We start from the raw sequence: 14,152 nt of genomic DNA, 5'->3' as shown, positions 1-14,152 counted from the left end.
CAAAGGGAAAGAAGAAGCGGCACTTGTGAAAGCATAAAAGGAACAAACGCAGAAAGGAGAAAAGGAGCAATAAATAAAGCCTTCACAGAGCCCGAACGGAAATCGAGGAAAAACGGTAAAATGCAATAAATGCAGGAACGGCCATTTCGAATTTTGAAAAACAAACTACTATGCCCGAGCACGACCTCCCAAAAAAAAAAGGACGAACTCGGGCAGGGGCACTGTTCATACCCTGACCGGGGTCCTCCAACTCGGTAAATCCGCAAGAGGTCCGACCTTGTCCTAAAGCTCACACCTAAAAGTCGGACCTCGGACAAAGAGCTCAAAATCGGTCACAAGGAAGGCCCATCAAAAGGAACACAGCCCAAACCTAAAGGCCGAAAAGGCCTGGAAAAGGCGGTTCCACAAAGATAGAGATAAACTCCCAAAAGATAAGATAAGATAAGAATATCTTATCCGGGGAAGATCACTGCCAACTACTATAAATACACTGGAGCACCCAGGTATGGATTTCATTCCAAATCTACATATATCTGCTTGGACCCATGCTAACTTAAGCATCGGAGTGTCATTGCAGGTACAACCACCAACCGTTCTGCATACCTAGCTCGGGTCACCGAGCCCCCACCTCGGACCTCTCCGGACGACCGAGCTACACGTTTCAGGTAAACCCTCGGAACAACTACTTTATCTTATTGAATAGATTACTTAATAATAATAAAACTTGTCAATGGTTTAATTTTGAATATTTTCTTACGAGTTGCAAATATATAAAAATCAATTTATTTTACTTTTTTAATAAATAAATTAGTTAGAACTTTATTCACAATTGAATTTTTCTTTTTTGATTATTTAATAATTTGGTTGAATTATTTTTATCATTTTTTTACTTTTTTAATAATATTTTTTTGATTTGTTGATTTTCATTTTATTCTCTTTTAGAATATACAACAACTCTCAAACGTTTATTTCTTATGTTTACATATTTATATTTTATCTTATCATCTTATACACTGGACTACGATAAATGTACGAGATACAAACAAGTAACAAGGTTTCTATTGTAAGACAAAGAGAATAAATAAAATATATTATTAAGCCAGCACCCATGAATAAAAGTAAAAAAACATGCCAATCAAAATGTGTAATTAAGTGTAAAACCAAAAATTAGAGATATTAGTCGTCTAACTACGTTAAAATAGCCGTCCGATCAAAATAAATAAAAAAAAAGTAAAAAAAATAAATAAAAAGAAACCCTCTAGCAAATGTAACTAAGACAGCATCATATATCTTGTATAAAGAGGTCCATAATTGAGTGGAAAAAAAACTCAATAATTCTAAAGTCGTTGTTCAATAATGGAAAAACAACAACATACCTTGATCATTTTCATCTTCATCTCCACCTATGTTATAAGTTCAACACACCCATTAATGGTGATCCCAAGGCTAAGTCCAATTCCTGAATGGGAAACAATCTTATACAACAATAACTTTGCATCATCATCACTCTCTTCAGATGATGTGAAAACATTTTATTACAACCAAACATTGGATCACTTCAACTATAAGCCTCAGAGTTATCAAACATTTCAACAAAGATATCTAATGAATTTCAAGTATTGGGGTGGTGCCAATTCTAGTGCTCCAATATTTGCATATTTGGGCGCAGAAGCACCCATTGATGGTTCCCCTGAAGGCTTAGGATTTATCACCGACAATGCTGCTTCCTTTAATGCTCTTTTACTATACATAGAGGTATTGTATATATGATTACATTTTCCCTTATTTCCTTATAGAAATGTTATAATAACATACAAATTCAACTAGATAGTAAATGTTTTTCGATTAATATCAATTAATTTTTTAAATTTTAAACTCTAATCTTAAATCTTTGAAAGAATAAAAATTAAAAAATAATTTTTTTAATTAAAAATTAGTTCCTTGTACTTAATCCTAACTAATATAATAACAAGAATGTTTATCCTTAAAAAATAAAATAGCATCTTTTAAGATAATTAAGAATAATTATCTTAGTAAATTATTTTTATGTTATAATAATTGTCAAAATAATATTTAAATGTATTAATTACTAACGGTCAATAATCGTGTTTATAATTGTAAAATAAAATTATTAAAAACAGCTTAACTCTCAATAACTGTCTGAAAATTTTCATCCTGATAATACGTTTTTAAGATGACTTGGGTAAATAAAAGCTTGACTCAGGAATATAAGGGATGCAAGCTAAAAAGAAAGTTTAGAACAAGTTTGATAATATTTGTATTCATAGTTATATTTTATCATCATCAATAATATATTACCTAATATGAATAAAATAAATTATCATTAATAAAATTATTTCTAAAATCATATTTATTGTCAAAATTATTTTTAGACACTTTTTTGTTTACAATTCATGATTCAATGATTTTAAATATATTCTTTTAAAATGAATGATCAAAAGATATTCTATTAAAACAACTATTTTTATTCACTTTTAATAATGAAAGGAAATTTTATATATACATGAGTCATGTATTATTCATTCATATTAGCGTCGATAAATTATACCATATTAGTGTCAATTATTTCTTGTTGGCTATCATATTAATTTTTAACTATTTTTCTGCTTATTATGACAATTTTCAAGAAGCACCAATACAAAGAATTGAAATTGACATGGATTATAACTGTTATATGTATCACAGCACCGATACTATGGAAAATCAATACCATTTGGATCAAGGGAAGAAGCATTGAAGAATGCAAGTACAATTGGATATTTCAATTCAGCTCAAGCCATAGCTGACTATGCAGAACTCATCATACATATAAAAAACACATACTCCCTGAAGTCTCCTGTAATTGTATTTGGAGGATCATATGGCGGAAGTTAGTTACTCAAAAAATCTTAAATCTTCCAACGTCTTTTGTTTAGGATGCGTTTTGGATGGATCTTATTTCAAACTTCCAAAAAAAAAAAAACATTGTTCATTTTTTAACTTTTGTAAAATATATTTTTATTAAAAAATAATTTTGTGCTTTTATAAAATATACAAGAAATACTTTTTAATAAACAATTCATTAAAACATTTTTAAAATTTCTCTCTCTTTAATTTTAAAAGATAATAAAGTATGTTTTGGATTAACTTCTGAAAAATACTTTTTTTCTTTTTATTAAAAAATACAATTATTTGCATAAAGAGAAAATATATGAGTGTTTTTCTAATCAACGATTCATTTTTTAATTTTTTATAATTTATTCAACACTTTTAAAATTTTACAAAAAAAATTTTTTTTTTTTAAATATAAAGTCTTCGATCGATATTCACACACAAATTGCTTACTTAGCACAAGAATACTCTCTTAGTCTCTTACTTTCTTTTAATTAAAAACACTTTCTTCATCTTAAAAAAAAAATTTCCAAACGCGTATTTGTTTCCAACTTCCAAGTTGAGACATGATGTGTGTGTTTTTAACCTCCTTTTATGCAGTGCTTGCTTCATGGTTTAGACTAAAATACCCTCACGTGGCAATTGGTGCTTTGGCCTCATCAGCTCCAATCCTCTACTTTGATGACATCACGCCACATGACGGATACTTCTCTATTGTCACTAGGGATTTTCGAGTAATACACAATACTTTTGTTATTTGTATTTATTGTCTTTAATTTCTTTATTTATTTTTTATCAAATGCATTATAGAGACGCTTATATTTATTTTGCAGGAAGCGAGTGAGACATGCTACGAAACTATATTCAAGTCTTGGTCTGCAATTGAAACAGTAGCGTCTCAGCCAAACGGCCTTTCCATTCTTAGTAACAAATTCAACACCTGCTAGTTTCAATGTCATGAAAATTACACAAATAAATCAGATGAGAAACAATTTAACCTAAACATTCTAATTATTAAATAAAGATTTAATTACTCTATTGGTTCCTATAGTTTCATTAAATTTTTAATTAGGTTCTTATACTTTTCTTTCAATTAAGTCCCTATATCATATAAGATTTTGTAATTAAGTCTCTGCCGTGACAAAATTGTTAGAATTAATGAAATATATCTAATACTTGATTGAATATTCTATATAGTTTAACGGAATATTCTATTAATTTCGACATTTTTGCTACGATAGAGACTTAGTTATAAAATTTGATATAATATATATAGGGGTCCAATTAAAAATAAAAAATATAAAAATTTAATTAAAAATTCGCTGAAATTATAAGAATCGACACCGACAGAATAATTATACCTTAAATAAAGTTACTTGTATAAATTTAATAAAATATCCCTATTTTAAGAAACTGCAAAATTCCAAAAAAATTCACGATTTGGTGTGTATTTTACATCTAGAAAATCCGTATATAATCTATGATTTAGTGTAAAAAATAACACATGAAACCTATGCAAAACCACTATTTAGTGTGCCAAAAAAGACATAAAATGCGAGCCAAATCTACAATTTAATGTGCATAAAACTCTAAAAATATCCACCATTTAGCTTGAGTTGAGGTGAATATAAATACCCGTGTAATCCACAATTTAGTTCGAACACTCACCTTCATAATTCATAAACCACTAGAATATACATTATTGGGATAATTGTGGGTTGTACATGTTCTGAACATAAAATTTAATTATTTTTATAGCTAACTCACTATATTATTAGTAAGAGGATGCAGTAAAAAATATCTTTACATAATTGTTTCATCTTTTATTTATAGATGATTAGTTTATACAATGTGATTATGTTTCACGAGCATTCTAGATTTAAAATTAACGAAGCTCTCATTTGTGCATTTATTGAACGATCGATGATGTTTAAAGACGCATACTTTTCACATGTCATTTAAAAAATTTACTAGAAATGTCATAAAATATTATATACATGTTTAACCTTTCGAAAGATGATAAAACTATAAGCGGATATTTTTTAAATTTTGAGCGATTGATGTCGGATAGAAAACCAATATGTATTCAATTTTAGGAGTTATTTTGTTAAAATTTCCTCCTGACAAGAGTAACAACAAGCATACTATTACTCATTCCTGATTTTAGAAGTGATTTTTTCAACACAAACTGGGAAAGACACTATGAAAGTTGATACTCGGACATATAGATGCTTTTAACAACATAGTTCTTTAGAGACAAGTCCAGGGTGTGAATTCATATCCAGTGATTGTTCTATGTTGTCAAGTTAAAAATATTATAAAAATATAATTAGGGGTCAGTCACTTTGCCATAGTTGTACTGGTGTATATGTTTTTTATCAAGATAAATGTTCATATTAGTGTCCCATTTAGGGATGACAAAATTCTTCGAGACATGGGAATTCCTACGAGGACTACTCCAAATGGAGATCCGATTGTGGAGAATTTTTTTCGCAAGGATGGAGAAAGGGAGCGAAATTCTCTCGAGACAAGCATGGGGACTCGAGTGGGGATCTCGTCCCGTCTCCGCTAATCCCCAAAATTCATAAATTTACTTAATTATCCTTAATAGTTTATTTCTTATATATGTTATTTAATCATTTCACATACTATATATATATACACCATCGCCGCGTCGTTATCTATATTCGTGGCGTTCCTTTTCACAATTCTATCGTCGTGATCGTTCTCCTCTCTACTGTTGTGTCTCTCACATCGTCCACTACTCTGTGCTCTAACTCGCCGTGGTGTCCCCCCACTGCGTTACTCACCATCTTGTCATTTAGAATTTTTATATAAAATCTTGCTGTTTTTGTATATGATAGAAACTTTTAACTCTATTCTTATGGAAATTAATAATTAGTCAGACAGAGAATTGAAAAATAGGGTCCTTGCGAAAAATGAGTGAAGGTTGTGGTAGGCTTAGAGAAGGGGGGTTGAATCTATGCCTTCCTTTTAAGTTGCTGTTATGATCCTTTTTAAACAAAATTACAATTCTGATTCTGTTTGAACTCAGCAGCGGAAATTTATGAGACAATTTATTTTTGTCTCATGAATATCAGAAAACAGAACACAGCAGAGAAGAGAAAAGCTAACACCAGCAAGTATCTTGGTTCGGTTGCCTTGTGCTATGCAACCTACATCCAGTCTCCTCCACAACTATGGAAGAATTTTACTATAGTTAACAGTATTACATACACCAATAACACAGGATTGACTCAATCCTTTCACACTCAAGTTCTAACCTAACTTGACGTTGGCTATGCTAATACCTAACTATACCTCTTAGTGCTAACCCAACTAAGAAAGGGATACCTCACAGGTACAAGATACAAGACATAAACATACCTAAAGAAATCTGAAAATAACTCTAGGCTTTTCTCTCAAGTGTTTCACTCAGCCTTTTTTCCACTCATGGCTTTTACTTGAGTTTTCTCACAATGCCTTTTCTCACTAGAAATTACAGAATGATAAACATTGAAAAGAACATTACAATCAGTAAAACATGAAGGAGATTGACTTCATCAGCAGCCTCTTTGCTATGTGCAAAACCAGATTCGCAAACCTCAGATGCAGTTCTTCAGTATTGGCCGAATGCTTCTTTGAAAGTAAGCATTATCTAAGTAGAGGAACTTCTTTACAGAACACTGTTCTCACACTCTGGTTTTCTCTCCTTCGTTTCTGAATGAACAGCAAACCTCTTTTATCTCATTGCATGTTGCTTGGTTTTTCTTCCAAGGTCAACACCTTGATCTGTGTGCTTTACTCACACACCACATCACCTTTTTCCCAGTTAATTCCTAAATTAGAAGTTTGAGTCTGACCTTCTTTCATGACCGAAAGCCTCAGGGAAGCAAAGAAAATTATTTTCAATAGTGAAGCCCAATTTGAACCCTTGAAATACTTCTTGGTCCCCAAGAAACAATCTTGACCATTGATGTACAGTAGTGGTGAACAGAGATTGCTTTCTTCATTTGTCCCAAATTAGGGATTTCCAAGCTGTCTCCTTTTTACTTGACCGAAGACATTTGAGCAGTATAAACAAACATTTTCAATGGTAACCCCAGATCTTGGCCATTGAAAAACAACTTGGTCCCCAAGACACATATATGACCGTAGATGCATAGCAATGAAGATCAGAGAACACTTTTTTCATTTATCCAAAAATGGTAAGCCAGAAGATTTGAGATGAAGTGAAGAAAGTAAGTTGCATGCAAATGGAAATAAATCACCTTTTAATTTCTAACTCAACTTGATGGGTGATTAGATCTTTGCTTTATGATTAAGCTTTCTCTTTCTTTCTTCTCTGATAAAAGTAGCAGGAGGAACACATCTCTCTTTCTAATATTTTGTTGCTGACCGAAGCAATAAGAGAGAGTAAAGATTTCAATCTTGTATGAGAAGCTTGGTGGGATCAACTTGGGTAAGCATTTCGAGCTTGGGTTTGCTTTCTTCATATTCAGCCCGTTGGTTTCTTTGGCTTTGTTTCTTTTGGGCTCCACTTGACTAACCAGCCTATTAGCCTTGATGTTTTATTTTTATTCCATTTTGGGCTGCTAGACAAAGTCTTGACCTGCATTGTTTAATAAATAATTAGTAACATATCATTATTAACACTCAACACTAATTATTTATTTTACCCAAAAATAATGTTTGTCATCACTAATTAATTTAGTTAATTTCTTAACTCAACAATGAGGTTCTGTAAGTAATGGGGATGGAGAGCAATACTCTCCCACGACGAAAAATAGAGATGAAGATGAAGAGAAAATCTGGAGACGAAGATGGAGAGCCGGAAGGCATCTCCCACCCCGCCCTACCCGGTTAACATTCCTAGTCTCATTCACATATTATCAAATATTGCTTTATAGAATGTCAAATCAATAATCAAATTCAAACTCAGTCTTCCCATAATCAGTGTTTACAAAAAATTTCTTTGGATCTCTGCATTTGAAGTTCAATGTGAAATTTGCAGCTACATGGCAAATACAAAAGGTATGATATGCACTTGGTGGAATCCAACCATTGTCTTTAGCCTATAAAGTAGAATACCATGTCGAGGCTACAAGGAATATATTATAGTTTTCATTTGGTGTAATTGCCATAAGCAATGCATCTCCCTATTTTTTATACAAATGAGTCTCCATGCTGATTAGTAATTTCTAATACTTGAACACCTCAATGAACAGGAGAACGTCTGGAAAAGCCGATGAAAAAACACAACATATGCCCACGATTTACATTATAAAAAAAGGACAAACATGTATTGTGAATTCATTTCGGGCATTTGCCTAATATTAATTCTCTCCTGATTTATTTAAGTAATTTATACAAAATATTATTAATGAAGTATTTTTTATTTTTAAATTTTACATTTTTTTAAAAAAATCTTAGAAATATTGTTCGGGGTGAATAATTATATTAAAGTACGAGATTTTAGTATCTTATAATGTGTGTCCCTAAGAAATTGTCACATATTTTATTAACAAAAATTAATTTATTTTAAAATTTAAAAAACTTAAAATTGAAACTTAAATTAATGATTAAATTAAAGTATTTGTACTCTTATATAAAGAAAAATATCATAACAAATCCTAAAAGTTTCTCAAGCATTTCTAATAGATTTTGTAAATAGAAACAACTTAGAAAATAAAATTAAATTAAAAAAAGTGTTTTCAACTTTTGTATTAGGCTTGAAAATAGGTGTTCTTTTTCTTGTTTATAGTAAAAACGTGAGTTAATTAAAGTATCACTTTTTTACAGCCCCTTAAACAACTCTTCGGACTTAATATCGTATTTGGTGTCGATGTATGCTTCAGCAGCTCAGTACAATCATCCACCAACATACCCAGTTACTATGATCTGTAATGCCATAGATAAAGCTTTTTTTGAAAATGATACTTTGAATAAGATATATGCAGGTGTCGTGGCTTTTACGGGAAATGCCACTTGCAAAGTTAATGCTCCCCAAAATGTAACCGACACTACCCAGGGTTGGAGGTGGCAGGTAATTTATTTATTTAATATATCATTATCAATTTACTTATTCTTCATTTCTATTTTTTATTTTATTTTATTTTACGTTTTAAATTTTATTTTTAAAACTATATTCAAAATGGAATTACTAGAAATAGGGATTTGAATAGAACGTTAGAGAAATTGAAGGTAAATTTGGTAAAGTGAAGGTTTTTAGTGGTGGTTTTAAAAGTTTGAAACTCGATGAAAAACCAAGTTAAGGTGGAGATTATTGGATATTTTTACTTGACTTTTTGTATTCAAAATTGATGACTTTTGCTTTTAAGATTAGAGGTTTAGTTTCAAGTAGTGTGATAGCTTAGTCTTTTTTTTCCCAACATAGATGGCTTAGTAAGTGCTAAGTGGTTGCATCAACACTCTCTCTTTATTTGAGTTTTAAGTTTTAAAGCTAAAGTTGTGTCTTTTCATATTCTATATACCATATTTTTTTGTCTCTAGCTCTTTTGGTTGAGAAGATTTGTATTAGACTGTGTATCTTCTCTTTGTTTTGGTGACAAGTACTTTGATTTCTTTTGAGAATTGAAAGTATATATCATTACCGTAAGGTACTTTGAGTGTATTTAGTGTGTGTTTGGATCACAACAAATTTTTTAGCATGAAATACTAAATGACCTCCAACTCCTAATCCTCTATGCTCATTTGATTTTTGAATTATACTCCACAAAACAGTTTCTTTGGACCTCCCCAAAAGAACTTTGACTACATGGAGATTATTTTCTTTGCCATTTCCCGAGAAGTACATGGGAAAATTATTTATAATTGATTTTGTTGTATATGGTCTTCCAACTACTCAGCTGCTTCTCTGGCTTATCCAACACTGGCGTGAGGAATCCCATTCCACTTTTCAACCTTCCTACAACTTCATGCCAAAACACTTCAAGATCCTCCAATAGCGATACCCTCCTTTTTCCCATAGCCATCTGCAACTGCATAACCCTTTCAATCATTCTATTGAAAACTTCAACCATCATAACAAATAGAAAAGGCAATACTAGACCATCTTGCCTAAGCCCTCAAGCTACCATCTCACACACTATTAATATTCCATATGGCATCTATCAATTTTGAACAAAACAATATTTGTGTCTTACCAATCACGTCATGTTGATTTCTCTTGGCATCTTACCATCCATAAAGAATACCCTCATCATCTTTGTGAATTCCCAAGGTTATACCCATCTGGTCCTGCCACTTTAGTAGCCATTTCTGAGTGTGCAAGTTCTTGAAGTACCTCATTGAAATCTACTTCATTCTACTTGAATCATTTACTGTCAACCCCCCATCTTGAACTTCATCTATCATGCTTTTCCTTTGTCTTATCGTTGTGTTGCATCAAAGTATTTTGTATTTTTATATTCACCCTTCATATTACAATCACTTCATTGTTGCTTACAAAACTTAGCTCTTCTCTTATACAACACTTCAATCTAAATCTTCAATTCTCCTCTTGATTCACTCCAGCCTCTCTTCAAAGCATCTAAGAATGTTATGATTGGCTTAATTTGTATATTCAGACATGTAGTGAGATGGTGATCCCCATTGGAATAGGAAATGATTCAATGTTCACAGCTGATCCTTACAATTTTGAGAGCTTTGCCAATGGCTGCCAGAAAGAATTTGGTGTCACTCCTCGTCCCCATTGGGTCACTACCTATTATGGAGGCCATGTAAGTTTTTTTAACATACTATTATTTTTCTTTTTAATGTGACTTTAAAAATATCCTAAACACACATATCTCAAAATTTATATTGATATAATGACTAATGACAGGATATAACATTGGTCCTTCAAAGATTTGGCAGCAACATTATTTTCTCCAATGGGTTAAGAGATCCTTATAGTATTGGCGGGTATGTAATCTTCTTAATTTAAAAAATCAGAAAAAATTCATTGAAAAGAAGTAATTAAAAATCAATATAAATACAATAGGAGTTTTTATTTTAATAATAATCTTAAATTAATATTTTCATTAAATACCTTGTGCTAATTGACTTTCAGAGTTCTGAACAACATTTCAGACAGCATTATTGCTATCAATACAGTTAACGGTATGTATTGGTATTCTATTGTTTTATTGTTTGTTTATGTTAAAATATCAAGCAAATTTACATAAATGAGGTATCATTATAAATATAGTCAAATTAGAAAAGAAAGAACTCAAATATTGGATGAATAATTGCATCATTAGCTACCAATAAGGTTTCTTTTATCTCATACCATATATCAATTTCAAAATGGCGATGTACATATAAGTGTAAATCATATATATATACTCTCGAGCGAAATCAAATAATCAAAGTTGAAAATTAAAATAACCTGTTTTTAGAAATAATATTTTTTATTTATTTTAAAAAAAAATCATAATTAATCAATCAGATTATGAATTAGTTGAAGTTGGACAATAGACGTTAATGGATGAACGGGAAAAAAAATGTATCTTTAATTACAATAAAAGAATATCATATGACATATTTTAGTTAACTGATTAGTAATATACAAGTTTAATAACTCATATAATGCACAGCATTATTTTTAATTAACAATGCTATATTTTTTAATATAAAAATTTACAAGACTAATTAAAAAATAATATAATCATAAAATAAATTTTGGCCAGTATTTAATCATCAAAAAGAAATTCAATAATTTTATATCATTAGATATAATCTCACACCATTAAAATTATTATTGATGATTAATTGATGGCTAAAAACCACAAAATCTACTGCTCCTAAACTTTCTCATTTAAAAATTCAAAAGATGAGCATCATGATTGTGATACTATGATACTAACATAAGTAAAGCAAAATTATCATAATTCATATTATTATTTTTTTATGCACATTAATTCCCGTTGGACCACCTTTATTATTTTCTCAAACACAATATAATATTAGCCCGTGCAATAATAGTACATATTACTCTAGATTAAAATATATTGATATGGATAACATAATAAATCATATAAGTAATAGCTTTAAATGGTTATTTTATATTATTTTAACCCATTTAAAAGTTAACAAGTGATGATTAGAATGCAAAAAGTGGCGTGTTGCAAGTAGTCATTATCAGTCATTTTTTGTTCTAATTTTATGACTATAATCATACATAAAAAAAGGAGTGGATGAGCTAGTTTCTAGAAGCTCAAAAAATCACATATCTAACAAACTCATAACCGAAAAATAAAAACTTAACAGTCATGCTCTGTTATCATTGTTGATGATTACAAACAATTATTCATATTATTCAAACAATTAAAAAGAAAATATTAGATGAAATATAATAAGACTGAATATAAAGAAAAATAAAATGCATATTAAACAATACAAATTGATTAGTTGATGTTGTTATTATATTGGTAGAGTGAAAAAGTAGACGAAGAATAAAACATATTTAACTCCTCAAAAAAAATAGTTTCTTGAATTGTAATAGCTAACTTTTTTTTGTTTTCAAAACCTATCAAAATAGTACATAAAATGAATTTAATTATCAAAAACGATGAGATTATTGTATTGAACATCATTTGTCCACCAAATTAACCTCATATCAAGTCATATAGAAGATATCATTTGTATTGAAAGATATATATTAGAATGAGAGATTATATTAGACACAACAAACAAAGAACACAAATAAATTAATGAATAATGATACTTTGATGGACGAATGTTTATTTTTCAGGATCTCATTGCTTGGATATTCTGAGTGCAAAGGAAACTGATCCAGAATGGTTGGTACAACAACGAAAGAAAGAGACCGAAATCATGAAAGGATGGATTACACAGTATTATGCCGATCTTGCTGCACTCAATGAGACTTGGACACTCTTCAGTCCTTAGCATATATATTATAAGGCTAAAATTACAAACCTTTATAATATATAGCCCAAACAAGCCTTTATATTTGAAGTATATACAATAGAAATTACTTGATCATATATAGTAATGTAATGTCACAATGTTCAACAAGAAAAATTACTAGTTACTATCATTTCTTATATCAACATCCACAATAACCACGTTTTAGCATTTGATATATATTAAAATAGAATGGACATGCAGTGAATCATTTCCTTCATCCCCATGTTACCACCGCATTCTTTCAAGTTCAACTTTTTACGCGAACAAATAATTGTCACAAGAAAATCACTTATTTAATAATATTTTTTTAGGTTACATTTGAAATAGGCTACGCTATTATAAAAAAATTACTTATAAAGTATAACCTTATTATCTTAATGTCAATATGTTGGTGGGTCCTCAATCTCAAGTGGAGCCCACACACATATTAAAACAAAAAAAAAATAAATAAAGAAAGAAAGAAAGTGGCTAAGCCACGGTGAGAGAGAGAGAGAGTTGGATCTTTCATTTTGAAAGAAGAAGAAAGAAACAGAGAGCGGCGTCGAAGAGAAGAGAAAATTTGGGGGAAAAGAGCATGCCAACCTTGATCACATTGACTTGGTAAACTTGCTCCATTTCTTATGAAATTTTAGTATGTTATTCCTGGTGTAGAGATGAACATTAGGATATAACTTGTTAGTTGTATTGCCTTCTCTTTTGCCTGATTTGAGATACCTACTTTTGTGGAGGGTTTATGTTGATTCCACCAGCTTTGGTGATGTATTTTGTTGATTGTTGAGATGCCCTAGTGTCACTAGGAAGACTGTTTGTGTACCCATTATTCTAATAGTGGAAGATTTTTTCTGGACTAGGTCCCGTGGGTTTTTTGTCCCTCTTTTGGGGGTTTTCCCACGTTAAAATTCTGGTGTCTGATTATTTAATTTTTGCCATTATATTTGCTGCTTGGAGTATCTTTGGTGTTGCCCATTTAATTGCACAAGTTGTGGGAAAATTATTTTTTTGGTACTTCCGCTGTTAGACAGGTTCTTGGTTTAAACCTGTGTTGAGTTTTCCCAACAATCACTACCAACATCATCACCATCACTCACTTTCTCATTTTTCCATTCTCTTATCTTTCCTCACACCCTCCAAATCTTGTCATTGATGGGTCACTATTTTCTTGCAAAATACTAATGAATTAATGACAAAAAAATATTCCTTACAAAATTTTGTCGCCGATTTGCCAAATTCTTGTAGTGAACCCATCATTCACCTTTGCACTTTATGAATTAATAATCGTCAAACTTAAAGTTGAACACATACTCACATCCTCACATATGCCTCC

The 14,152-nt window shown here is 30.6% G+C and overlaps 1 protein-coding gene across 1 annotated transcript; it reads left to right on the top strand.

Moving 5' to 3' along the window:
- The first annotated feature begins 1,335 nt into the window (after positions 1–1,335).
- LOC107458695 (uncharacterized) lies at positions 1,336–12,968 on the top strand. The gene is made up of 9 exons (XM_016076904.3): positions 1,336–1,755; positions 2,707–2,890; positions 3,493–3,626; positions 3,726–3,838; positions 8,695–8,938; positions 10,482–10,634; positions 10,739–10,818; positions 10,967–11,016; positions 12,650–12,968. The coding sequence occupies exons 1-9, from the start codon at positions 1,357–1,359 to the stop codon at positions 12,805–12,807; spliced, it is 1,515 nt and encodes a 504-aa protein (XP_015932390.1). The 5' UTR covers positions 1,336–1,356; the 3' UTR covers positions 12,808–12,968.
- The last annotated feature ends 1,184 nt before the right edge of the window (positions 12,969–14,152 follow it).

The sequence above is a fragment of the Arachis duranensis genome, chromosome 7 (genome assembly GCF_000817695.3).
Source record: "Arachis duranensis cultivar V14167 chromosome 7, aradu.V14167.gnm2.J7QH, whole genome shotgun sequence".
In the NCBI taxonomy this organism is placed as follows: Eukaryota; Viridiplantae; Streptophyta; class Magnoliopsida; order Fabales; family Fabaceae; genus Arachis; species Arachis duranensis.
This window is presented reverse-complemented; position numbering and strand designations above follow the sequence as displayed.